The following is a 26,397-nucleotide window of genomic DNA, read 5'->3' as shown; positions in this document are numbered from 1 at the left end:
TCATTTTCCAGACCCCTTTTGGGGCTCAATGTGGGTATTGATAGAATTCCCTCAATCCAAGGGTCATGGATCTACTTGTGTTTTTTTATTTGAGTTAGTCAATTTTGAATCTTGAAGTGTCCAAGTCCTTAGAAGGAAGTTAGTTGCGATAAGACAAGATTCCTTATCCAAACGGGATCTTATCTTTAGTTGTTTCCTATTTGGGAGTTAGTTATTTCAGTCCTTATTTAATAAGTCTTTTATTTACTTAGAATATAAGTCTCAAGGTAGTTGGATCCCCATCAGTTAAGGAATCCTAACTTGAGTCAGTTTGGTTTTTTAAAGCTATAAAAAGCCTAGAATCAATGTAATCAGTTGGCTTGATTTGATGAATAAAATTTGACTGAAGAATTGACTCTGAGAATCGTGGGATCCCTAGGGGTGACCTGCGGCTGGGTTTGTGCTATTGATTCTCGATCCTAAGTTTTTCATCCTCTACTTCAAGCATTCAAACAATAGTTCCAGCAAGCTTTGTTAGTTTACAAGTACAGCCCCTCCCCCTATCGCCTCAACCTAGAAAGCCATCCCAACCCCATCGCAAACACCCCCTGCCCCTGCCCCTTCAGTTTCAGCCAATTTCTACCCCTCCCCTTGTTTGCCTTGATTCCCAGCCCTTATCCCCCCCCCCCTTTCAACTCCCTTAGGATCACCCCAAGCTGTACAACCTATTTCTACAGTTAGTTGTCCAATCAGCCCTATTTACCCTAACCTGGAAAATCCTGCAAGTCATCTTCTTTTGAGATTTCTGCAGAATTTTATAAACCCTAAGTTTGAATAATTTTCAGACCTAAACTGCCAATTACAGCAGTGTTTTGAGCCTCAGAACAGCCCATAACCACCTGTTTCTGCTTTCCCCTTTTGCTGGATGTTCCTTCACCAACCCTAAGTCTAGGGAAATTACCAAATTACCCCTAAACCTAGACCCAGGTTCCATCAATAGGAGCAATCGCAGAGTTGGCACTTTGGTGCAACTCTTCAGCACCTCTGCATTGAAAGAAATTATTGGGTCTTCAAGGACAAAACCAGAACAAAAGAGCAGTTAGTAGCAGCCATTATGGATAATGTGAAGGTAAAATGTGCTGCAATGTGCATTACTAATGAGCAGACTGCCCATGCTATTTATATAGCCAAGAAGTGGAGTATCCAAGTAGTTCGGAAAAATAGAATAGCCAAGCATGTTCCTAGTTAAGGCCACCTATAAAAAAGATCTCATTGCACTGTGATGGAACACTAATTAATTCAATTGCTACATATGGGGGGATAAGGAATAATCCAGGCAGTTCAACCATGGCATACATAGGTAGAGGGGAAGAACTATCAGTCTTGGCAATGGCATTGCAAGCCATACTCAAAAGGACCCAAATTTGCACTTAAGAAGCGTATTTGAGGTCTCCATCAGATCTAAATCTAATCTCGGAGTGGATACTTAAAAGGACCAAATTTGCACTCAAGAAAGGTATTTGAGGTCTCCATCAGATCTAAATCTAAACTGGGAGTAGATATTCTTAACAGGACTATCCAGGCCTTGGAAGTGTCAAGATACAGTAGGAGGAATCTTGCAAGAGGTAACTTTGCTAAAGTGAAGGAGTTGAGGCATGCGTGGGGAGAACAGAACCAGCCAGCAGATTACATGACAGGTGTTCAGCCAACGCAACAAGTGTGATGGAACCTATAGAGTTTCCTAAAGACCTGGATGATTTGACTCAGAAGGATGCAGAAGCACATGCATATTACAGACTGTAATGGGGCTTCTTCTTTTCTTTTTCATTATTTCCTATGTCGGATACTGGTAAGGAGGAAATGCCTTCCTTGTCTAGATTCTCCTGATCCCTTTTACAAAGGGGTCCTAGGAGAATGCCTTGTCCATACTTTCCCTCTTGAATACGAAAAATCATTTATAAGAAGAAAAAAATTCCCTAAAAACTCTTTCTGCCTCAGGATTCAGAAAGGATCTTTTGCCTACAGGCATTTATGGAGTAGACAATTTATCATGATACTTACTTGTAGCCATGTCTTAGTTATTGCTCCAACAACTACATTGTAATGTCTAAAATTCCCCACTTTCCCTAAAAACTCTTTCTGCCTCAGGATTCAGAAAGGATCTTTTGCCTACAGGCATTTATGGAGTAGACAATTTATCATGATACTTCCTTGTTTCCCTGAATGGCTCCACAATAAGTTCATCAGTAAGGAGGAACAAGATACAGAAGGGACCCCAAACAAGGGTTTAGGCTTTCTATGCATCTCTAGTGCTTACTTCAGCATTAATTCTTTTATTGTGTGATCCTGCTTTCATAAATGACAGATTGTTTAACATCTATAAAGCCAAATGAATTTCAACTTTTTCTCCTTGTGTTCTCTTAAAGAAGTCAAAAACAATAACAAAAACCCACACCCATTAAGATAATGATTTATTTACCTGTTCCATCATTTGCTATGGGTACACCATCAAATGCAAGGACAATGTCATCTTTCTTCAGCACCCTATATGCATCAGAGAGAGGATTAATTTTGCTGATGAGCACCCCAGTCATCTCAGGACACATACGAAAGTGCTCTCTCAATTGTACATTTTCAGTAGGCTGGCATGACAAACCCAGAGAGCAAAATCCAACATATCTTCCACGTTCCTCCACACCAGAAATGAAATGTTTTATAACAGGGACTGGAATTATATACCTGTAAAAACAAATCTATGAATAACTCAAAAACTTAAGAGTCATGGTGTATAGGTGATTACATTATGTGCACACATACAAAGCATTACGTACTTCAGCATTTCCTGATCCCTAGTTGCAGCCATAGCCCCTAAACATGTGGCTTCCATCAATTGGATGTTTCTTTTAGAATCCATTTAATGTAGTATTGTCTTTAATTGATCAAAATAGTAGCCAAATAGGATCTTTTCACAGGAAGGAAATTCAGATTGAACAGACTTAAGGATGGACAGAACTCAGATGTCAAGAAAAGATGAAATCTAGAGTGCTATCACAATGATAACTCTTGGATACTTCAGAACAATATGGACAGATTTGTCCTTCAACATAAGGGTAGTAACCAAAATAGAAGATTATGAACTAGATGAGTTTATTGCTAGATGGAGACATGGGGGAATGATATAGTAGAAATGTAAGAACAAAGACAGCAAAATAACACCTGGGCTTCACACCGCAACAAGAATCGATTGGATCAAACACCAACCTACCTTAATCAAACACAAGGTTTCTCCTCAGAGAAGAATAGGGAAGAAAGCTATTTTGATTTCAAATGATGAGTGTGTAATGTGTATACCACACTTTTACATAAGCCCTTTATATAACCTTTCTAAAGAGACATAAACATTAAGTGCAACATCTAACCACTAGCTAACACATACCTATTAATGACTCAACCACTACCTAACTCTTGACAAAGGAAAACTTTTTTTGACAAGAGTTCCTTATTTTCAAACTACAGCCCTTCATTGACTTTGATGAAAATCTCAAGGACTAGATTTGGGCTTAGGTCTAGCCCATGAAAGTCATAACATGTAGGTTGACTTTAACCCACTAAAACAGTCCCATCCCATGAAAGTCATGGTAATTTGGGTCATATCCTTAGGCCTTTGATGGGCCTAACCCATTGGGCTTTTTCTTTCTTGTATATGCCTTCAATTCTGCATCACCGTTACTTTCTTGTTCTGTTCAGTTAAATGCAGAGCCACACATACTAGTTTAGATTATTTTGGTACAGGTTCCTATTTGCATACGTTATTGGTTGTTTGAAGGTCAAGAAGTCTCCAGCCTAAAATCAAGTGCTTGTATGCATCTTCCGGGAACCAACAATAAAATTTCATTTCATTTAGGTGTTTCAGTCCTACCGAAATGAACAAAAAATCACTGAAATCTTGCCAACTTTTGTATTGCTCTGGCCAAATTTGGGTCCTACAGTTCAGAGAGTAATAATAAGCCAAATGTTGTTACACAACACCCTCCCATCCCCTTCTCATGGGTCCTTGTTTTATGCGCACTGTTCTATAAGTCTGCTGCCTACTACTCTCTGGCACCTCTTCATGTGGGATACTTCTCTCTCTGATGAAGACGTTCCTCTGACTAGTCCAATTCTCAATCTCAAGATCATTTTAGTCCAAGGTGTGTCTGCCCGTGAAAGTATATGTCATCATCATCATGAGTAGCACACAGACAGCACCTAGCCAGCTATCATCTCCTGATCCTAGGCTTAATACTTCATCAGGAAATCCTCACTCTGATTCTCCTATAATTTCAGACCCATTTCTTGATTTACCAATTACCCGTTTAAAAAGGGAACAAAAAAATCATGAAATCATCACCACATTGCTAAGTTAGTTTGATACAACTCTCTTCTCCTTCATATAATGCCTTTGCGTCTTCCTTGTCATCTATTTCCATTCCCATCATTGGTGGGAAGCTGTCACAGGATCAAAGTGGAACGAAGCCAAGATTTAAGAATGTAAGCCCTGGAAAAGAATGCTACCTAGGATATGTTACACATGGTTTTTCATTGTAAAGAAAAATATAGATGGGGCAGTGGAGCGGTACAAGGCCAGGATGTTTGGAAAAGGACCTACTCAGACTTATGATCTAGATTACCAGGAGAAATTTGCACCACTTACAACAATTAATACCAACCATGTGATTCTTTATTGTACTGTGCATCCGGGGTGGGCCTTGTAAGTTGTAACCACTAGACATCAAGAATGCATTTCTTTATAGAGAACTAAAAGAAGTTTGAATGGAAATCACTCCTAATTTCTACAGTATAAAAACCAAAGGGAAGGTTTGCAAGCTCAATGCTCTGAATGGGTTTGAGGCTGTGAGCTGTATCCTCATGTCTGGTTTGGGCAATCCCACAAACCGATGTTGTCTAGAGGCTACACTCAAAGCAACAAGCACACTATTCATTAAGTGAATTGCTTCCAGGATTGCAATTCTCATTGTATGCATTGATGACAATGTTGTTGGTAGGAGTGAGTCGAGCGACATATAGTATATTTCTCACCTGGAGGTTTACCTTGAGCATTTGAGATTGATGAGCCATGTAACTTGTGTTATTTTCTTGATATTGAGATTTCTTGCTCTACCAAGGGTATTTTCCTGTCCCAAATGAAATACATTCTGGATCTTTTAGCTGCAGCAGAAATGTTGGTTTGTAGACCTTCAGATAATCCTCTAGAAATAAATGCTCAGACTAGTAAGAGTGGTGATCCAGTGGATAAGGGGCAGTATCAGCATCAGTGATTGGTTCGAAACTGATTTACCAATCCCACACTTGTCCTAACACTGCCTTTGTTTTCAGTATGGTAAGCCATATATATGTCAAACCTAGAAGCTGCATTCTGGACCTCGTGATACCTTAAGTTTCCAATAGAAAAAGAAATCCTCTACTCTTCTCAGGTCATTTACGAGTGAGGCTTTTACTAATGCTGATTGGCCAGCCCTCTCAATGATCAGCAATATACCACCGGTTATGGTACTTTTATGGGCACCTGAGCAGCAACCTTGTTCCCTTGAAGAAACAAGAATTAGAGAGTTATTGCTTGATCCATCACTGACGGTGAATTCTGGGCCATGTCTCAAGGCATCTGTGAGTTGATGTAGCTTCAAGGTCTCTAGTTCTGTATCATCCGTTTCCATTCCTATGATGCTTTATAGTGACACTATTGCTCATAATCCAGTATGGCAGAGTAACACAAAGCATGTGGTGATAGATCACCGTTTCATCAAAGAAAAGTTAGATAAGGACTGAGTCATAAAATCTGGAGATCAATCTGCATATGCTTTTACAAGGGGTGAATTGGCAAGTTGTTTCATCCTATAGGGTGCAAGTTCAGCATGTCTGACATCTATGCACCAACTTGAGGGAGAGTGCTGTAATATGGGTATAAAGGTAAAACTGTACATAGGGACATTAATGTATTTTGTCTGTATGTCACTTTCTATAAATAAAGTTGCGTTGTCTCACAAGCAGTTTAATCATTCATCTCAATGAAACAAAGGCATTTGGCACATCTCTTGAAAAATAAATACTAAAAAAATTGAACAGGAAGAACTTTATTGAGAAATCATATCCATAAAAAGTTTAGAAAAACATAATGTTTCTACAAAAAACAATACAGGGAATCTAGTAAGTATGAAGTAATAAACTCAACAAACAGAAAGCATAGAGATACAGGCTCAACATCTACTCATCTTAAAACTCACCCAATGTTTTCCGCACCTGAAAGGTTTTGAAAAGCAACCCCAGCAACCTTGTCACCCATGATCGCAGGGCCTCCACTGTTCCCTGGGTTGATGGCTGCATCAATCTGTATGGCAATCAGCTGGGTTGCACCATGGACATATTGTGTTGGCTCAACTCTAGATACAACGCCTTTGGTAACAGAGATGTTGTCCCCACCTGCAGCCAAGGAAGGAAGCTAAATAATTTTGCAACACCACCACGTATTGTACCATAGAGATCAAACAGACATGCAGTTCCAACCTAGAATCCGTTCCATGGATGGAAATAGTAACAATTTTGGAACTCCTGAATGGTTTAGTGTAAAGTTTTAGACAAGACTAAGAGATTATTATAGGGGTTCATCTCAGTAGACATGTTGGAACTTGTGAGAGAGTTTAGAGTTTATGAAGGGTACATTGAGTTAATGGTTTTAGACGAGGGGATCTCAGTTTCAGATTTTGATGTGGCATATGATTTATCCTGTGTTTGTACAAGAAAGGAGCACTCAGTTACCTACAGAAGTGGAAATCACGGGAAGCCAAATAGATATCTTCCTAATTAGAAGGTCCAATAGATGCCCATGTAAGGACTGTAAAGTCACACAAGGAGAATAGTGACTTTGTCACAACACAAATTAATGTTCATGGATATGTCCTCAATATGCAGAATCATAAGATAGGGAGTTTAATTCCCTTAAGGTGATATAACCCCAGGTTAGGTGCCAGTCTTCAGTCCCTCTTTTAGAGAACCAGCAGTAATTAGGGTTTTAACCTCGCTGTTCTATGTCAAATCTCAGTCAATTCTTAATGGGCAGCAGTTGTACATGACAATTTATGACCTGCAGTTGAGTATTTGACTACCCAACCTTGGTGCTAGGGTTTGGGGTCTGGGCTGTGTTCACGGCTGGGAATATGGGAATTATGTTCAGCCAAAGGGCTGTAATGGTTCTAGACTGCAGAATTTGTTTTGAGTATTTTTAATTCAATTTCAGTCGTAGGTTTAGGACTTAGTGTAGAAGACAAGTGGAAGGTCTTCTAGGGTTAAGGGGTATGGAATTAGGGTTCAGCCAGGCTGGAAAAAGATCAGGATTGGCAAGGAATAATTCTGATTTTACAGAATTAAAATTTCAGAATTATTTACCGAGGTTAGAGTTCCTAAAGTTAGTGTTTTAAAATTTCAAGGGTTTTGGGGAGAGGGAGAGGGTTAGGGTTAGGGTTGGGGTTAGGGTTGAGTGTAGAGTAGGGGATAGGGGTGTGGAATCCAAAAGGGAATTGGATTCAGATGAAGGGTTGAAGAGGTGTGGATGTCTAAAGGTTTAGGGTTAGGGTTTCAATGTGGGAAATTAGGGCAGCAAAGGAACTCGGGTTTAGACTACGATTTAGGTGGTCCAATTGGGCTGAAATTGGGAAGGAAGGTCACAAGGGTTGAGGGGATGAGGTCCATAAAGATTGGGACAGATCTAACAGTCAGATTGCAGTAGTGAAGTCCGAAAAATTCCAGAAAAATAAAAGGGATGTGGAGATTAAGGCTTTGGGGGAAGAACTATGGTTAGGGGAGGGGAGAGAATTGTGTGGAGGTTGGGGATGGACTTACTTTTACAAGGAAGGGGCTGTTGTGGTCATTCACAAAATAGAAGGTCTTCAATGGCTGCCGCAAGCTTGTAGAGGAAGAGAGATGATGTATCCTGGGTTGGATCCCCCAAAAATGGGCCCAAACCCAACCGTGAGTCAGGGAGACCAAATTCATCCCAGGGGTAGAATGATAAATTCCTACCCCAAGATTGAGCTATATGAAGACCAAAATCCAGTAAATTAGTTTGTTTATTTAAAAGTCTTGTGAGTCAAGTCATGTTGGAAGAGTCTAGTTTGTTTGTAAATTGCTTGCTTAGATCTAAAGTTATCTAATTAGCATGTGTTTAAGATGACTTAAAAGGGTTAAAGTAAGATTTCAGATCCAAGGGCTGAGATCGCATAGTAATTAGATTCCCTTTTGATAAGTGTCTCAGAGTCCAAGTTAAGCTGTAATGGGACCCTAATGGTCAGGATATCCCAGTATGAGTCAGAGTCCTTTGTTTCAGGCTATAGATAGCCTTTCTATTGTAAGTTATTTTCAGATTTGATTGATTGAATGAATTGAGTCTTGAGAAAGACTGGTATAATTGTGGGATCTCTGGGAGGGTGACCTGCGGCTGGGTTTGAGCCTTGTTTCTGAAATTTTAAGTTCTTCTTCTACTTCCAGCAATCAAGCAACATTCACAGCCTTCCCTTTCTCAACATACAAGTAAGTTACAGCCCCTATCCCAAACCCTAGAAGCCATTCTAATGAAGACATTAGTGAGCAGTTCCGAGTTTACCGGCGACGCCGACGTAGAGATCATCCCACGACAGCATCTATGTGTATGGATGATGAGTTTGGAGGTTATCGGATTGTCAAGATCCTATGGTTCGATGGAAAACACTGCTCATAGGCAGTTTGTCATGTTATTTTCCTTAATCTTAGTGGGTTGGGTAGTAGTTTACTATTGAAATATTTTAATTTCATGTTTGAGTCTTTATGGGCTGGGCCTAGAGTCTATTTTGGCCCAATTTTGAATTATTTTGGGTTTGGGTTATATTTACAACTTAAGTTGGGGTTATTTTGGGAATTAAACATGTAAGGTTGTGAGGGATCAATTTTTTTATTTAAACCTTGTATTGAATTCGTTTTTGGCAATCAATGAATGAATGAAAGAATTAGAAAATTAGAAAAGAAGAACTCACACTACTCTCTCTCTCTCTCTCTCTCTCTCTCTCTCTCTCTCTCTCTCTCTCTCTCTCTCTCTCTCTCTCTCTCTCCCCTCCCTCCTGGCGGAACCAACACTTCTCTCTCTCCAAGTAACCTCTCTTTCTTCCATTCACCCTTGTTTCCCACTAGAAAAATTCCCCTTGCTCTCCTCTACAAAAGATCTACTCTTTTTTTCTCGAAAAAGACCTAGTTTCTTTCCTGGAAATCTTCTTCTTCTTCCCCAAACCCCACAGTTGTTCTATTTTCTTGCAGAAAAATCTTTGTTCTTTTTTTCTTCCCTCTTTCCCTTATTTCCTTTTATTTCCCTACCCTACGGCAGTCTCTGTTCTTTCTTTCGTTAGTCTCCCTTCCCTTCTTTTTATTTCTTTTTTTCTCTCCCTCTCTTTTATCACCTCTAGTACAGCAGTCTTGCTGTGGTTCTCCATTCTAACCCTACTCTCCTTCCTAGGATACACCATTACTTCAAAATATTTTTTCTCCTTTCCTAGGATTCACCACTACTTCAAACTATTTTTTTTTTTTCTTATTTCTATTCTTAAATTCTTTCTAACCCCAGTTTTACAGCTAGGATCAGCAAGTAACATTATCTCTCTCTAAATATTTCTCAGCACCTTTCCAATGCCTAATGCCGCTCCAGCTGATGCAATAGTTCCTGCTCCGGATCGATCCTATTGATTTTGCACCTCCAACATGCACTAGGCGATTGGAAGTCTTACTGAACAGAAGGAAAGCAAGCGAAGAAAACTACAGGGTGGTCTCCAACCAGGGCTGTATTCAAAAGGGCATGACGTCTATAGACGTCTGGCTTTCATTTATTCTTTGGCAGTAGTTTTGTTTAAAACAAAAACTTCCTAAGACTCCCTTTACATTGTTAATTGTTGATTTCCTTGTTAGAAATCTGATATTGATTAGGACAGCTCTATTTTCTTTAAGTTTCTTAATACCCTTGCATTCAATTTAGTGTTATGGTGTCAAGATCCCCATCCCCTTGTTTCCCTATTGATTCTTGTTTAGTTGTGCTTACCAGTAGGACTTATTGTGTTTATTTCTCTACTTTAGCTGCCTTACATGCATGATTAATCAAAATTCAAGTGCTGCAAATTCCTTTCTTTACTATCTGTCAAGAATAGGTGTTTAATTCTAAGAGTCTAGTAGCCCACTTTGTAGGTCCCCTAGTTTCTAGGGTTTCTCCTACATCACATTCCCCATCTCCTACTTCTTCCCACGTTTTCAGCTCCCACCCCAACTAGGACTCCTTCATCCTAGCTCCTCTCCCATCATTTTAAGACCTAGAATTGCCCCCTAATCCAATCGCAAGTCATTCCCCACCCCTTCCCTTTAGTTTCAGCCCATTCCCGCACCTCCTCTGACCCTCTTAGTTCTTCCCCATCATCTTCTTCTTCCAGCGGCAGCAGGCCCAATTCCTTCTAGGAGATCATCAATCCCAGCCCCATTCCACCCACCCTTTCCCCTCATTAGAATCACAGGAAGCTTGTGAGTCTAGTCCTACCTTTAGTTTCTGCAAATCAAAGTATTTTGGTGAGTTTGAAAATTCTGCAAGTCATCTTCTAACTTGAGATTTGCAGAAAATTTAAATTTCCAGAATTTAGATTTTGTTACGTCTGACCAATTGGGAATTCATCCTCACTGAAAGGACTTCCATTGAGGACCAATCTGGGCAGCAGAACAGCAAAGTATTAGCCAACCCTAACCTAACCGAAACCCTAAACCTAAGTCCTACTTGGTCTAGGATCTGATCTTCAAGTCTCAACCCGAACTCTCATATAAATTCAGATCTGGACCTCAATCCCAGCATACCTGAGCAGAGTTAACCCACAGAACTTATAAAAACCCTAACCTAAACACCTAGAGACCCTAGTCCATGCTGGTTCTTATTAAAGACGGTCCTGGTTAACAAACCCTAAACCTGGGTTTACATCAAGAGAAGGTTGGAATTGATGAAAATTGAAACCCTAAGGCCGTGGGCTTCCTCCTAGGAGTGCATAAATTCCAAAGTCTTCCTTCAATTCTCTTTTCATTCAATTATTCATAAAATGTTTTTATATGTTGTGTGGTGGCTATATTTATAGCCTTGAAAATTGAAGGAAATCAAACTAGAACTCAACAAATAAAGAAACCTACATAGGACTCAACAAATAAAGAAACCTACTTAGGACCATAGTATGAAATTTCGCCATCTTGGTAATTACCAAAACAAAACAGGCCCCCAAAATGAAAAAGTTCAATATCTCGGCAAAATCTTGCCGAAATTTAGGAATTTCACCGAATTCTCAAAAAATAATTGGTGAAATTTTGAAAATTCCCAGGGATTGTACTATACAAGAATTATGGCTATGGAAATGGATATGGTGGTTCATCTACTGATTCCAATAGCATGTCTGCATATAGGTATGGAGATGGATCAAGTGTATCATTTGTGGACTCCATCTTTGGATATCCAGTAAGTCCAGCATAGCTAGTTATGCCAATTATGTGACCAGGTTACAACCTAGGGTCATACAACACATTCCCTAGGGTAAGATATCTACTTAATGTTGATGATGCTACCTATAGAAGGCTAGTGATGGACTATATGGATAACTTCTATATTGTATTCTACTTATATTTGTTGTTGCATTTTAATGAAAATCTTAATGTTGTCTGGCATAAAATCCATATTTACATTTGTGAAAATGCATCTTCCAAACTTTGAGTTTTGCCCGCATAAATTCTAGTTGGTTTTGTGAATTAATAGTCTCCTTTGTCTAGCAACCTTCAATAACCCTCCCGTAACCTCGTCGTATGACTCATTAGCTTTATAACTCTAAGGCTATTACAGTTCTAAATGTCTCCTTTGTTTTTATGAATTTGGTATAACAAAGTTAAAATGGGTCTAATTACCTTGCCTAGGAATGAGCTAAGTCAAAGTCCTTGTTAGGATAAGAGTCCCAAGTCCAGTAAGAGTCCTAGTTTGAATCACCTTCTAATGTTGAGCCTTCATGTAAGTACACTCATGTAAGGCTATAAATATAGCCACTAGCTTGTAAAGAAGGAAGACTAAATTGAGTTTGACACTTGGAAACCCTAACTGACTGCAGGACCTACTTCAGAAGATCCTAAAAATCTAACCCTAAATTTCGGGGTTACATTTCTAATGCTTATCAAACCCTAATTTTCCTAAACCTTAAACGTAAGATTCAGTTCTGGATTTTAATTCACAGCAAGGTTCAAACTTCAAATCCGGAAATCAATAAACCCTGGACCCTAAGCTTACCCAACCCCCATAGGCCCTATTTTTAAACCCTAAAACCCCTCAAGACAGCAATATACTAGAACCATAGGGTTACAAAACCCTAGAATTACAGCTGATTCACTTGAATTGATCCTAAGGAGTAACCCTAGAATTAGAGTTTACATCACCCCTAAGCAGACTTACTGCCAATCTAAAATTATTGTGATTCAATAACTGTTTGAGTCCATAATGCCAAACCTTGAGGATATCCAACAACAGCTACTGCTTCTTGCAGAAATGGAATGTCTCCAAGCTCCAAATGATTCATGCCCTCCCAGAATTCCTCATTTTCAACAACAAGGATAGCCAAATCACATTCATGTCCAACAGCATGAACCTCTGCCCTGTATTTGGTCGGGGATCCATGCTTTCTCACAAGTACAAAGGTTTGATCAGCTACTACATGAGCATTTGTAAGAATTCTCCTTCCAGAGATAACAAATCCTGCAATTACAACGTAACCACAATGAAGTTATTCAAAGTGGAATAAAAAAATTCGCCATATTTCTATATTTGATTGAATCCGCAAAAGCATTGAGTAATTGTCAAGTGGTACAAGCAGATTATAGGGATGGGAAATGATTATCATGAATGGGCAAAGGAAAGAAGCCATCAACAAATGATCTCTTTCACTCTCTTTACACTTACTTCTTCTGCATTACTATTGCTCTCCCATTCTTTCCAAATTAAGTGTAAATTTGCAAAGTTACATGCTACACTTAAATTACAAATAACATTTCGAATCACAAACAAAAAAAGATCTGTACTATGCAAAATTAGACTCCTGCATATTTTAAGTCTGTCTGCAGGTCACATGTAAAACTAACAAGAGTTGATTTTGGATGGTTGATGCTTAAAGAATTGTGAGTATGGGCCTTTTGCAATAGTAAAGTTGCTCCATTGTGATCAAGTGGTCACAGGTTCAGGTATGGAGACCACCTTGTTGCAAAAGCAGGAGCAAAGCTGCATAAATTATGAGTTATGAACAGAGTGGTGGCCTTAGATTTGTGAAAAAACAACTTATAATCCTCCCCAAACACCACCAGGGCAGGAGTTAGTGCACTAGGTGACACCCTTTTTTGATGCCTTAAAAACTGCAACCTGCAAAGCTGTATTAGGCATAGAGTGGATCATATCCTTCCTCTTATAATGAGAATATGGGATCCCTAAGCACCATCATAATAGAAGATGTTAAATCCCATTCACAAGAGATGAAAAACAGTAAATCACATACAAAGGGCAGCCTATCAAGGAGGAGAAAATCAATGATAAAGTCAATTCTCCAATCTGTTGCCGACTTCGTTTCCCTCCTACCCATGCTAGTCTCTACTTCAATGACATGCAAGAAACTATAACAACAACAACAACAACAACAACAACAACAACAAAAGCCTATCCCAACTAAATGGGGTACATGATGAGATGCAAAAAACTGTGAAAGAATTTTCCTGTACATGATATTAAACTATTAAAGATGTCCCTAAGCACCAGTAAGCTCACCAGGGATTTTCTAGCTGAGTCTTGCCTTGTCTAGCCAATGTTAACCAAAAGGTACATCAACATTTTTATGGCATTCTTCCATTGCCTGACACAGCCCAGCCCAGTTTACACACCTCTACCTTGGGCCCTGTCTTGCAAATAGCAGGCCTCTTGTCTTACTAGGCTATGTGTGGTCCCTGGACCAGTGTATCAACCCACTCCCGAGCATTTATCCTTGCCAGATATCTTAGACAGTAATTGACTGCTGTTCACTCCCTATTCCTCCATCGGCTCAGGTAAATATGAGAAATGGATTGTACACTAATTAACACACAATGGACAGAAACTGTCTTTGTAACAGATACCAATCTAAGAATTGGTATCTAAGAACCTTCAATTGTCTACCAAAGGAAAACTACAAAAAATTGTATAGCAGACAAACCAAGAAATGATGGATTAACAGCTTCCATGAGAACATCCTTTTTATAGGGTATTTATATAATATGTGCCTCCCCTCAAATAGGCATAACGACACACCCCTATTCTTAATGTGCATATGACACTAGCCTTCCCCCTTTTTTAAAAACATGACAATTATACCCACTCGTTACATTGGGACAATAAATGATTCAATAATTCATTATTAACCTTTTCTAAAAGGCAATAGTACCCTTACACTTTTTTAAATAGACAATAATACTGTTTACACCTCACCATCTTCCCCAAATCAATTTCCAGAACCCCACCACCACCTCCTTTGCAAATAAACTAATCAGATGAGATTCCTTCTATTTGTTAGCCCCAAGAAAATAGAAACTGTCTCTTCTGTCTCTTCTTCTTCTATCTTAACTAAAGCTCCACTGCAGCTGCAAATCCACCTCATTTTTCTTCCTGCATTTCTGTTCCCATCCCTGGCTGCATCATAATCTGCCTTCCCAGTCCCCGTCAGTTGGTGGCTCATTGTCTGAGAACAACTGAACCCTCACCCCTGTTGGAAAACGAAATGATCAGGCCATGAGGAAACGTGATGAACCATAAGCAAATCCCTGCCAATCTGCTTTTGTGGTCTGGAAGTTAGCATAAGTGAGTCCTCATCCATTATTCCTCTCCTATGGTATAAAATAAAAATCTGTACAATGACACTATAAAAGCATCCAAAGTTCTCTCTTTTAGGCATGCCAAAAGAGCCTAGAAGCAAAGCCATGGATGATCTGCATCACTCTTCTTGGATCTCGAATTCCAGATTAAATATTGAAGAAACAGGGCATTTATGGACAACAGACCAAAAAGCAGTTATCCTTTATAATCCTCAATTCCTTACAATCAAACAGATCGTGGTAGTACACCAGGATGAGTTGATCTCCTGGTGGCTTCTTCATTTCTTTCCCATAATAATCTCTACAACTACAGAAGATATTGGACAAACTTAGTTTTTTACACTAACTTGATTTTCCAGATTTCAGACTCCAATACCCTGTAGGCAGTAGTTATGTCAGGTCAAGGCTGTGGCATGTGCTTGTGGCAAGCAAAACTTGCTTGCGTGGAGAAACGGAGATTGAGGGAGGAGGAAATAGGGTTGGCCAGTTGCTGTCTGCGTAGTATTCTTGGGAGTCATTTGCATCGTAATCCATCTCCCCGCCTGTTGGTAGCTCATTGTCTAAAAAGAACTGAACCCTAACACTAACCCTAACCCCTTCTAGTACACAATATGAATCAGGCCATGAACATTTCTCTACCAGATGAAAAGTTTCTCTGAGTGGTGATATTAGACAAAGATCAGGTATGAACTTGAACCATTAAACTTTCCCTAAGATGAGAATTTTTTGGATTTAGTCTCAGATTTCACACTTATCTGCTGTTTTGGAGTTCTTTTATGCATGGACTCTGCAATTGTTTTATGCAATTGTTTTATGTAATTGTTTTATGGTCTGGAATGCTGGTTCTTTTTATGGTATGAGTTCAGTTTTTTTTTTTTTTTTTAATGTTTATGGTATGAAGCTTTGGGAGGCAGTGGCTTGGGCTGTGCTAGTGGATCATTCATCATAACATTCTTAATGACCAACCTTACAAAAAATCCCATTGGATTCCAAAATCTCATAGCATTTGTCCTCATATACCCCAATTTATTGCTTCTTCTCCACCAATAATGCCCACCCCCTAACTTGCTCAAGAAAACGGGGTTCCATGTAATAAGCTTTTTGACTTTCAGCAACCACAAAATATAATGTGGTGGTCTGGAGGTCATTTTTAGGAAAATAATGAGGATAACATATCAAAAGCGCATTTTGGGGTTTAAATATTGTCATGAGTGAGTGAATTTTGGGGTCTACATTTAAATATAAACGCCTTTTGAATCACTTGATGTCCCAATGTAAGAAAATGGGTAATATTAATCATGCTTTTTGAATAACAAGGAGGTTGGCGTCATTTGCATATTAAGGGAGGGATGTGTCATTATGCCTACTAAGAGGGGAGGTAATGTTTCAGGGAGGACCCTGCCCTTTTCTCCTGCAGCCTTCCAGGAAGGCAGAATGTGACCAGGTGCAATTTGGTCATTTTACAACCCCCTTAAGTCATGTTTTGGTCTTTTAGCTTCATCTTAATTTCAGGAGTCCAACTCTCAACGTCAGATCTAAAGCAATCTAACCATTAGATCTTTCCCAAACTTTAGGAACATAATTCCCCTAAGCCTAGTGACCTTCTCTCCCAATTTCACCCCAATTGGACCATCCTAAACCCTATTCTGGCCCTAGTTCCTTCACTGCCCTATTTTCCACATTCAAAGCTCAAACCGTAACCCAAAACATGCAGACATCCACGTCTCTTTAACCATTCCCTTTTGGATTCCACACACCTACCCCCTACCCTACACTCGTCCCTAGCCCTAACCCTAACCGTATCCTCAAAACCCTAGAAATTATAAAACCCTAATTTTGGAAACCTAAGCTTTGGGAATTACTTCTGAAGTAAATTCTGTTAAACCAGAATTATTTTCCCTCACTTCCCAACCCTAACCGAACCCTACTTCCTTACTCCATCATTCCCCAAAGAATCCTAAAACCTTTAAAACCTTAGCCACAGCCCACAGGGCATATTTGGGCGTCATTAGCTGCTCTCCACCTGTAATTTGGCCTAGAACAGCAGGGTCTAAACCATAGTTTACTGCTGATTCTCCACAAGAGGATTCTAAAGACTGGCCCCTGATTTGGGGTTACATCAGTGGGTACATTTCATTTACCCTTCTTTCATTAGATCCAGAAAAAACATTGTTTCAAGGGAAAACCACCTAGCCATCTCTCTTGTGATCCCCAAAGTGCTCCAACAGAACTTCCGCATGATCTCAGCTGCTACACAGCTTTGAATTAAGTAAGCTGAAGTTTCATCTTCCTCCTTACAATACACAATCTGGCCAACCTAAAAGTGCTTTCTTTAAACTCATCAATCATAAAAAACCTGTGCAAGGCAATATCCAAGTAAAATGATTTTTCTTTTAAAGACTGCTAGCCCTACTCGTCATCTACCTATAATTTTGGTCCAGCAATATAAAAGGAGAGCATGATTAGACTCTGAAGTGAATGTTGTTTTAGCTTGATCCATTTAAAAACCACCAAATAGCCTCTAATCCGTAAGGTCTTATTCTTGGGTGGTTCCCCACTCCATAAAGAATCCTTTGCGTAAAATTGTCATCCCACATGAGCCCTTCTTGTTTGGCTTGAAAAAAAATTGGGATGGTAACTCCCTGCCAATGGCAAATAGAATCTTTGCCAAATTTCAAAAAATCATTATAGATAATACTTTATTAATCCTTGGTCTTATGCCTCATGACTTTGATCATGGAAAGCTGAAAGAGTTTAGTGCCAATCTGAAACTTATGGAGCATGCTCCAAAGTTCCTTGTTCTACATTCACCTATGCATTAGTGCACTTATTATTCCACGTAATACACTCACAAATCTATGTATCAAATCATCTTGATCCTGTACCCAGTTATATACTGTGATCAGACAAATCAACACGTCTAACTAGAAATAACAATCATAACAGTGTGGTATAAACATCTTTCACTTACATACAACAACATAGTCACTTGTGCATCATTCATTTACTAATATTTAGTTTTAATAGTGCAGGTAGCTAGACATCTTTCATAGGCACATTGGAGGAAGAAACAAAGACTTAGAGACTACGTAACCAAAAAGGTTCAAGGTCAAAGCTTTAAATGATCACAGTGAAAGATAATGAACCGTGGACCCCATAAAGATGCTAGCATGATAAGCAAATGCAGAAGCTTGTTATCTTACTAATATCAAAGCAACGGAAGAACATTAATTATCGAAAATTGAGCCAATAGATAGTCCATCATGTAATGTACCCCAAAAAAAAAGGGTGTAGTTCCGTCATCTTAATCCTTCCAAATCCAAAGGCACATGTAATGGACACGGCAGAAATGTGGGGAAAAAAAAATTCTTGGCACGGTAGAAATGTGGGGGAAAAATTCTTTCTTTGTATTATATATCGAACAGATTTGAAGCAAATGAGTACATGACTCCTTCGAAATTTGATGGTAGTAGTATTTCAACAGTCCAAAATAAACCAACATGTAATTGGAGAACTGAAAGTCATGTCCCTATTATATCTTGGTTCACTCTTTCCCTTTGACCCAACTGAATTCTTTAAACCACACAACAAACAGAATACATACGAAAAGCAAAGACCAATGAAGGCAAGAGCATTACCGGAACCCATAGTTTCTCGTTGTGATTTGTTCTGCCATGGAAGGAAGTAGCTGGGGGAGCTCGTCACAGTGAAGACCTTCACTACAGAATCGAGCGCAAGTTCTATTGCGGCATTCGCGTCAGTATACCGAGGACTTTCCAATTCTTCCCCATCAGAAACTGAATACGTAATGCTCCTTTTGCTGTTATTCTTGCTGTCATTCTTGCTGTCATGGACCAAGGGACTGATTACAGAAGAAGTGGAATAGGAACAAGAAGAAACAGTAACAGCAACAGTAGCGGAACGAGAACAAAGAAGAGCTCTAGATAGAGAGGACGACTTAGAGGTAGCTTTGCTTGAGAAAGGGTGGGGGAGATGGCAGATGAGTGAGCGCATACAAGAGAGCCTGCGGGCTGTTCGGGCAGAGGTCGTAAGCATTTTGATTTTTTGGGCCTTGCCTTTGCCTCTGCTCGTCGTGCTTGTGTGCGTGGAGGGGAAGTGGAGGGGAAAGGAGCAGAGAGATGCAGATGAAATTTGGGTTTTTAAATGGGGCTCCATGCAATTTTATTTTTTTTTTTTTTTAGAAGTTCTTCATTACCAACGGGGTTGGTCCAAAGTGGTAAGCAGCTTGATTTGCTTAAGCAAGGTTCCGGTATCGAAACCTTTTGGATGCAAAAAATCCCGTGTGCGACCCGGGTCGAACATCGGATTAAAGCCCTTGGAAACCGGAGTTGCCAACCAAAAAAAAAAAATTCGTCTTTTCATTCTTGACTGAATTTTTGTACTTATTTATTTTAAATAGGCATAATAGAAAATGAAAATTGATACCAAAAAGAGCCTTAGTCCATCACGAGAAATAAGAAAGTGTTATACGGGCGCTACCATGGAACGATTCAGCGAACCGGGCGAAAGGCCGAGCCGAAGTTGCCATTTAAATTTCAAATTTTAAAAAATAAAAATCATAAATGTCAACATCAATCGGTCAGTTCTACCATTGCTATTCATAAATAAATATAAGGATGATTTGAAATACCTGCAAAAGGAGGAAAATATCACACTCAAGTAGTATTCAGCTTTATCTTTATAAAATATATATTTTGTTTTAATAATCCCATGGTTCTCCTTGAACCACGTGTGACTGATTTGCAAATATCAAAAAGATTTAAAACTTAAAACTTCATCTTCTCAGTTCTCACTTCATCTTCGTCGGTATTTTTTGCAGGTGATTTCTTGCAAGTGTCGCCGATTGTTTCTCGCCAACTCGCCGGAGCAGGACAAAGTATTAGTCACCGGAACCTTTCTTCCATTCTCTCTTCTGTTTCTTTCTCTTTCTTTCTTCCTCTTCTTCTCCGGCTATTCTTTCTTTCTTCCTCTTCTTTTCCGGCTATTTTCCTTGGATTCGCCGGAAAATCGACGATTTTCCGACGATTATAATAGAATATCGTTTCGCCCCTTGGTTTCGGTTCGCTAGGGGGCGAAATCACTGAATTTTAGCGAATTTCGCCGAAATATCGACGAAAAAAAGTTCCATGGGCACTACAAAATCACCACAAGAAACATAAGAAGATTGAATTGAAGTCCACTAAGATAAGATGGCATTAACGAAAGTCCTACATGAATCGAAGGCACACACCCCCCCCAAAAAAAAAACTTGAATTTAGGATGAAGATGTAACTTCCCAAAAAAAATTCATTATTAAGATATGCAAACTTACTTACTCCAACCAAGAATCTGAAGGAAGAGCAGAAAAAAGGTGAAAAATCTAGAGAAAAAGCACTAACAGAGACTGCTGAAAATAAGTCATTTTGAACAAAGCCTTTCCAATTAGTTTTGTCTTAAGAAACCAAGTACTAGAAATTCTAGATTCCCAAGTATCAAGAGAGGGCTGAAGATTAAAAGACAAAATAAACTAAGAGACATGACTAGGAAAAGAGGTGGGCAAGTCTCTAAGGCCAAATTAGATCCATCTCCCACCACATCTACAGCACTGCCACCCCATGGCCGAAAATTATAATCAACCTCGCCAATTTCATGATTAGAGATAATCTGTTGCAAGGGTCAAGGCAGAAAGAAGTCTCGGCACCATTTCCCACTATTCGGAACACCAATCTTGCAAGTGTAGGTAAAATTTCACATAAGTTATTCCATGTCCAAGACCCCTTTTTCTTGAACACCTTAATATTAAAGATAGAAGAATTAGGGAAGTATTTTGCTTTAAGAGTTTGGTCTCAAATGGACGAAGGTTGAGTCGGAAGTCTCCACCTCTGGTTAAGTAGCAAAGCAAGGTTAACATCTTCAAATTTTCTAAACCCTAGCCCACCATTGATGAAGAAAAATAACATTTATCCAAGAGATTTGTGATGGTATTGTGCACATGTCATCTTGTTGGATGGGGCATAAGGGTATATAGTAAATAGTCAAGTTTTCACAAAATTAAGAATCACAGTTGATGATGTTATGCATTTGGTTACTGTTAATGACCGGAATGATCATTATCTCTTGACCGATTCGACCATCTGATCAAGGGTAGGTCCAACCATCCCAAATGTCAATCAATGTAGTCTTATGTTGTTTATCAACTATCTAGAAGAAGGAGACAGGTAAATAACTCTTCCGATGATTGGAGTCCGAGTCTAACTCTATCATCTTAAACTATATAAACACCACAAGCAGACATAAGAAAGTAGGTATTCATATTCTATGTGATCAGTTACTTGAGTTTCTTATTAAGTAATTGAGACCATATCTCCTTAGTACTGACTTGCTCGTCGAAGACGTACCTCGACCCCCCAAGGTTAAGCACGTTTTATGAACTGGCGGGGAAGATGAGGGTAAAATAATCAATACATATGGTGTTCTTTTGTTATTAGAGAATAGAATAGGTCGTAGGCTTTTGTTGAAATAGATCATTCTTTTGTTCTTAAAAAGGCAAATCAGTGAGAAATATGGTATGAATAAATGGCTTTTGCAGAACACGTATTATCGAGGGAACAAAAACTTGATAAAATGGATTCAACTTTCAATGATGAAGGTCTCTTAGGCCACCCCACCCCTACTTGCTCACAAATCCTCTCCACCTTGAGTATTTTGGGCATATTTATCTCGTCTGAACTCGGAATCCGGTGTGATGCATCAGAAAACTGCTTAACCCTTGGACTTCTTAAAGCTTACTTGCAAAATAAGTTTAGACATGGACCGACCGTGCGGTCAGGAAGCCACCTACGAAGGTTAAGTCAATAGATCACCAGTGCGCTGAATTGGGGGGCTTAATTGAATAAAGTTAATGACGGGAAAACGATTTAGATACCTTTGTTGGATGTAAGGCTTAGCTTATATAGGATTTACCAGTTATTCTCCATCATTGGATCAACTTGTAACTTCCCTTTGTAGCCGCCTGATTGTAGGGTTTTGCCCTTCTTTCGGAGTTAGTTATTGTTTCCATACTCGACACGATTGTCTATCCCGAATTTCAAGTGATCACGTCTCCTTCTATAAATGTTCATGTTTCTTCTACCTCACGATGGTTCAGTCACCGTGCCAATCCAAATCGTGGTCAAACCCAATTCATGATTATTTTATTTGTATCTTGAGCCCCCCGGCCAAGCGATCAAGAGAAGCCCCCAACCGATGGCTTGGCTTGTTTTTCCAGATCACAATGTTAGGTTTTTTATTAAAATCTATATTATTTATATATTAAGTTTCAAAAATTAGTTTTTGCATTTCTTTTATTTAATTATTTTGTTAGTGTGTGGGACCCATGAGGTAAGGGTGGTAATGAGGCATCATGAGTAAAGGAGGCCTTTCATGACCTTGGTCATGGGGCTCTTCATAACATTGGTCTTGGGTCTTAAAGGTCTTGATCATGGTGGTGTGGTGGGGTTACTTAAAGGGTAGGAATTTACTTAAATTCTAACTCTTGACCAACAATTCTCATTTCAACTTCATGACCATTCATGGCCATTACCATAAGTGGAGTTGAGGTTTGGGCCTATATAAATCCAACCCTTCCTTGCATGTAGGGTGCAATTGAGACATTCCTCACACTTGCATAATTTGTGTTACAAAGTTAATTTCTTTCTTTGAATTTGTCTAAGTGTTGTGCTCTAGGTTTTGGCTCCTTGAAGGGACTAGAAGAACTACCTCATCTTCTAGTTGGAGGTTGCTTTATCTTGGAGGTGGTGGTGCGAAGAACCCTTGGTAGTAGGATGCATCAATTACCTTAAAGATAGCACTCAAGGTGTGACTCAACCTCATCGATCGGTGGTTCGTTCGGTTGCAACTTCAAGCTCTACGGATTTGCTAAAGATCTTCATCTCTCAATTGTGTTGCAATTTCATTTTTTGTATTTTGTAGAATTTGTAATACAATTACCCCAACACAATCACTGGATATAATGGTCAGAAGGCTAAATGTTCCTTCGTTCCTAAAACGTCGCATTGATTGCTTTATTGCGTAATGGTACGTTGATCGAGCTGCCTCAGCTTTTCGTGACTCGCGCTGCCAAAGCCATGTGGCACGAATGCGCAAGTGTTATCATTACAATCTTATGCACGAACCGTCTTGAATCCCTGGCTATTGATTCTGAACAGGTCTTGTTCGTCAGATGCGAAACATGAATCGTCACTCGTCCTCGTGCATTGATCAAATCAATCTCGTTCGTCCAAATCTTCTATGGGGTTTATTTAAACCTTCCTTCCTCATTTCACTTCTTCACTTTACTATTTCTGCAAACTATTGCTACCTTCGTGAGTTTTGCCTTCGCCCGCAAGACCTTACTTCTTCAAGCTCCAAGTGCTAAAGAGATTCTTCCTTTGTTCCATCACAAGTAAGTGTCCTCTCCTTAGCTAATCTTCCTATTCTCCTCTCTCTCTCTCTCTCTCTCTTTTCCATTCTTTTTCTCTTTCTCTCTTCTATTAGCGTCCGAGATTCCTCCTGTAGCTCACGTAGGGCCCAATTTCTCCATTTCCATAAAATTCTTCCTTAGTTAGTCCTTCATCTCCCAATGATTAGTGGTAGGACTTCAGATGATGATTCTATCGATCGTATGATCGATGGAGAAGATTCTGCAAACTAGGCCAACCCTCCAGTTTCAATTGAACTGTCGAGTGATAGGAATGAGAGGATTATTGACCGCTGGTTGGCCTCCATTCCTTCTGTCCCAAGGGAGCCTACATGGAATGTGATGGTGAGTAGGAAAATGGTCTCTCCACCAATTTACCGAAAAGCAAAAGGCCTCACCACAGGCTGTGGTAGGAGGCTCCCGACCATCAAAAAGGCCTTCTCATGACCCTAGCTTTTTTGTTTCGCATGTTCATCTTGAGGAGATAGAACCCCTCTCCGTCCAGTTTGTAATTCCTTTCTCCTACATGCTTCAAGTCCTGAATTCGAATGGGAGGGTTAACTCTGACCCTCCTGATGAATTCTCCATTTATATTGATACCTTAAAGAGTGGGGGTTCAGTTTCCTTTTTTCTCTCCTCTATTCTCTAAGATTCTCAATCACTGAGAGATATGCTAAGGCAAATAGTTGGTGCCTCATCATTGGCCTTCTAGGCCTTTGCTTTGAGTTAGAATTACTCCTCTCCCTTTGTTCTCCCATTTTTTCTATTTGAGAAAATCCAACCTCCCAGTTGGGTTTTATTTTCCAAGCGCCCTAAGCAGGGGTTAGGGTGGTCGGGTAGTGTTCTTGCCGAAGGCACCTTTCCTTCTAACCCATCGGTTTCCGATTTGCCAAGCATCCCCCAAGGATTTGAATTTCCCAATCGTTTGGAATCATCAAGATTCATACACTTGGGAGAATCACCCCTTGGCCCTACCTCCCGACGAAGACAACGCCATTCGAAAGATAAAGTCTTTTTTTTTTTATCGAAGTAACGAGTCAAAAGGTGAGGTCTTTCCTTTTTCTTTTTTTTTGGTAATAAAGAAAGTTTATTGATTTAACAGAAAACCTCTAGAAAGTTTACACATAAGAGAGTCAAAGAGAAGGACCTAGGATAAAAAGGGGGGTAGGGAATGTATATATACACATCGATCTTGAGAGATTGTTGCATTCTTCGCCAATGTGTCGGCCATGAAGTTAGCTTCTCTGGGAATATACGAGAAGGTGCACTCTATGAAAGAAGAAGCTAACTGCCGGATGTCAGAGAGTAGATGATAGAGTTTCTAGCTGTTGTGGGGCGTCGGGCGTTGTAAAGAAAGTACAAGCGCTTGGTTGTCGCTTTCCACACATACTTGAGATAAGTTGAAATCGCGTGCAATAGTAAGACCACAGCGAATGGCAAGAGCTTCCGATATAAGAGAGTCTTGACAACCAGTACCATGGCTAAAAGCTAAAACCATTTGGTGGTTACTATTCCGGATTATCCCGCCGATGCTAGATCTATGTTTGTCAGCGAAAAAGGAACCGTCCACATTCAGTTTGAAATGTCCTGGTGCCGGGGGTTCCCACCTAATTAATCGTGGGGTTTTGTGGGCTTGTGTGGAAGGGAATGTGGGGGAGAGAAGGACCATAGCATGTTGGAGTCGTTGTATGGCTGCCGGAATTGCTGGTTCAAGAGAGGAATGGGTGATATGATTATAATAGCCCCACAAACTCCAGCATGCTAACAGGGTGTGATGGGCGTGCTGATTGGAAGAGGAGGTAGATGTGGACTGAGCGACCAATGATTGCAGATGGGAACTGAAAGATTGGGATGTATCCCCCTAGATCAATTGCAGAGTATGCCAGAGGTGAAGAGTAAAAGGGCAAGAGAGAAAGAGGTGTTGTGCCGATGTAGTGGCATAACCACACATGTGACACTGAGGGGGTACACTACACACCCACTCTATCAACAGATCGGCAATGGGCAACTTGCCATGGATGGCCTTTCAGATGAAAAACAATACCCGAGGTGGAAGGGGAGTATGCCATAAACATAACCAATTGAAAGTGGGAACAGGGTTAAGGGGGGTGGATGCCATACGGTAAGCTGAACTCACAGTGAACATACCTGAGGAATGATATGTCCAAATGCAACGATCAGCTGTCGGTCGGAGAGGGAGGGGAATACCAATGATCTCGAGTGCTACTTCCATAGGCCACCAGGCAAACACTTTATCCCGGTCCCACGAAGCTGTCTCTGAGTGGATGAATTCAGACATGTTCATGGTAGAGTGTGCTGCTGGTAACAACCAATATCCGATTGGTGGTTGGGAATCCAAAAAGGAACAGTTTTTGAAGTATTTCTATTTCATTAAGCGTCCCCATAGAGAAGTCGTTGGGCTGAGGAGTTGCCATGCCTTCCTAGTCAGAAGGGCGAGGTTAAAAACCGCGGTTTTTTGGAGGTTAAGACCGCCTGTGCGTGTAGAGCTACAGATTGTGTCCCATGAAACAGTGTGGATATGCCGCTGGCTACCATTACCTCGGAGGAAGTCTCGAGCTAGTTTATCTAGCGAGTTTGTGACTACGATTGGAAGTAGGAAGCATGACATGAAATGAGTAGGCATTGCGGCAAGTGTGGATTGAATAAGTACCTTCTTCCTAGCGTAAGATAGATGCTTGGCCCGCCAATGTTGAAGTCTTGTGTGTACACGATTGAGAAGACTTTCACAATGTTTCTTTTTGAGTTTGCCTGGAATTAGGGGTATCCCTAAATAAATGTCTAGCTCTGACGTAGGGGTGATGTGAAAGTGTGATGAAAGAGACCTCTTTAGCGACGATGAGGTGCTTGGGCTATAATGAGCTCTAGTCTTTTGAAAATTCAATTGTTGTCCGGAGTGAGAACAATATTCCTGAATGATATGATGAAAAATTATGGCTTCTGCCTTGGTAGCTTGGCCAAACAAGATTAAATCATCTGCAAAAGCTAGA

The 26,397-nt window shown here is 40.0% G+C and overlaps 1 protein-coding gene across 1 annotated transcript in view; it reads right to left on the bottom strand.

The window, feature by feature from the left end:
* Window positions 1-19,048, bottom strand: part of DEG10 (DegP protease 10) — a 40,683-nt gene extending 21,635 nt beyond the window's left edge. The window contains exons 1-4 of the mRNA XM_089150263.1: window positions 18,570-19,048; window positions 12,554-12,799; window positions 6,261-6,456; window positions 2,459-2,718 (exon numbers count right to left, since the gene is read on the bottom strand). Of these exons, the coding sequence (XP_089006389.1) occupies window positions 2,459-2,718; window positions 6,261-6,456; window positions 12,554-12,799; window positions 18,570-18,987 (1,120 nt within the window). The 5' untranslated portion in view covers window positions 18,988-19,048. The remainder of the gene's footprint in view (window positions 1-2,458; window positions 2,719-6,260; window positions 6,457-12,553; window positions 12,800-18,569) is intronic.
* Window positions 19,049-26,397: the final 7,349 nt, after the last annotated feature.

This window comes from Hakea prostrata, chromosome 3 (assembly GCF_041222555.1).
Source record: "Hakea prostrata isolate BN-2017 chromosome 3, UWA_Hpros_2, whole genome shotgun sequence".
Classification (NCBI taxonomy): Eukaryota; Viridiplantae; Streptophyta; class Magnoliopsida; order Proteales; family Proteaceae; genus Hakea; species Hakea prostrata.
The sequence above is the reverse complement of the archived record's forward strand: the minus strand, read 5'-3'. Positions and strand labels throughout refer to the sequence as shown.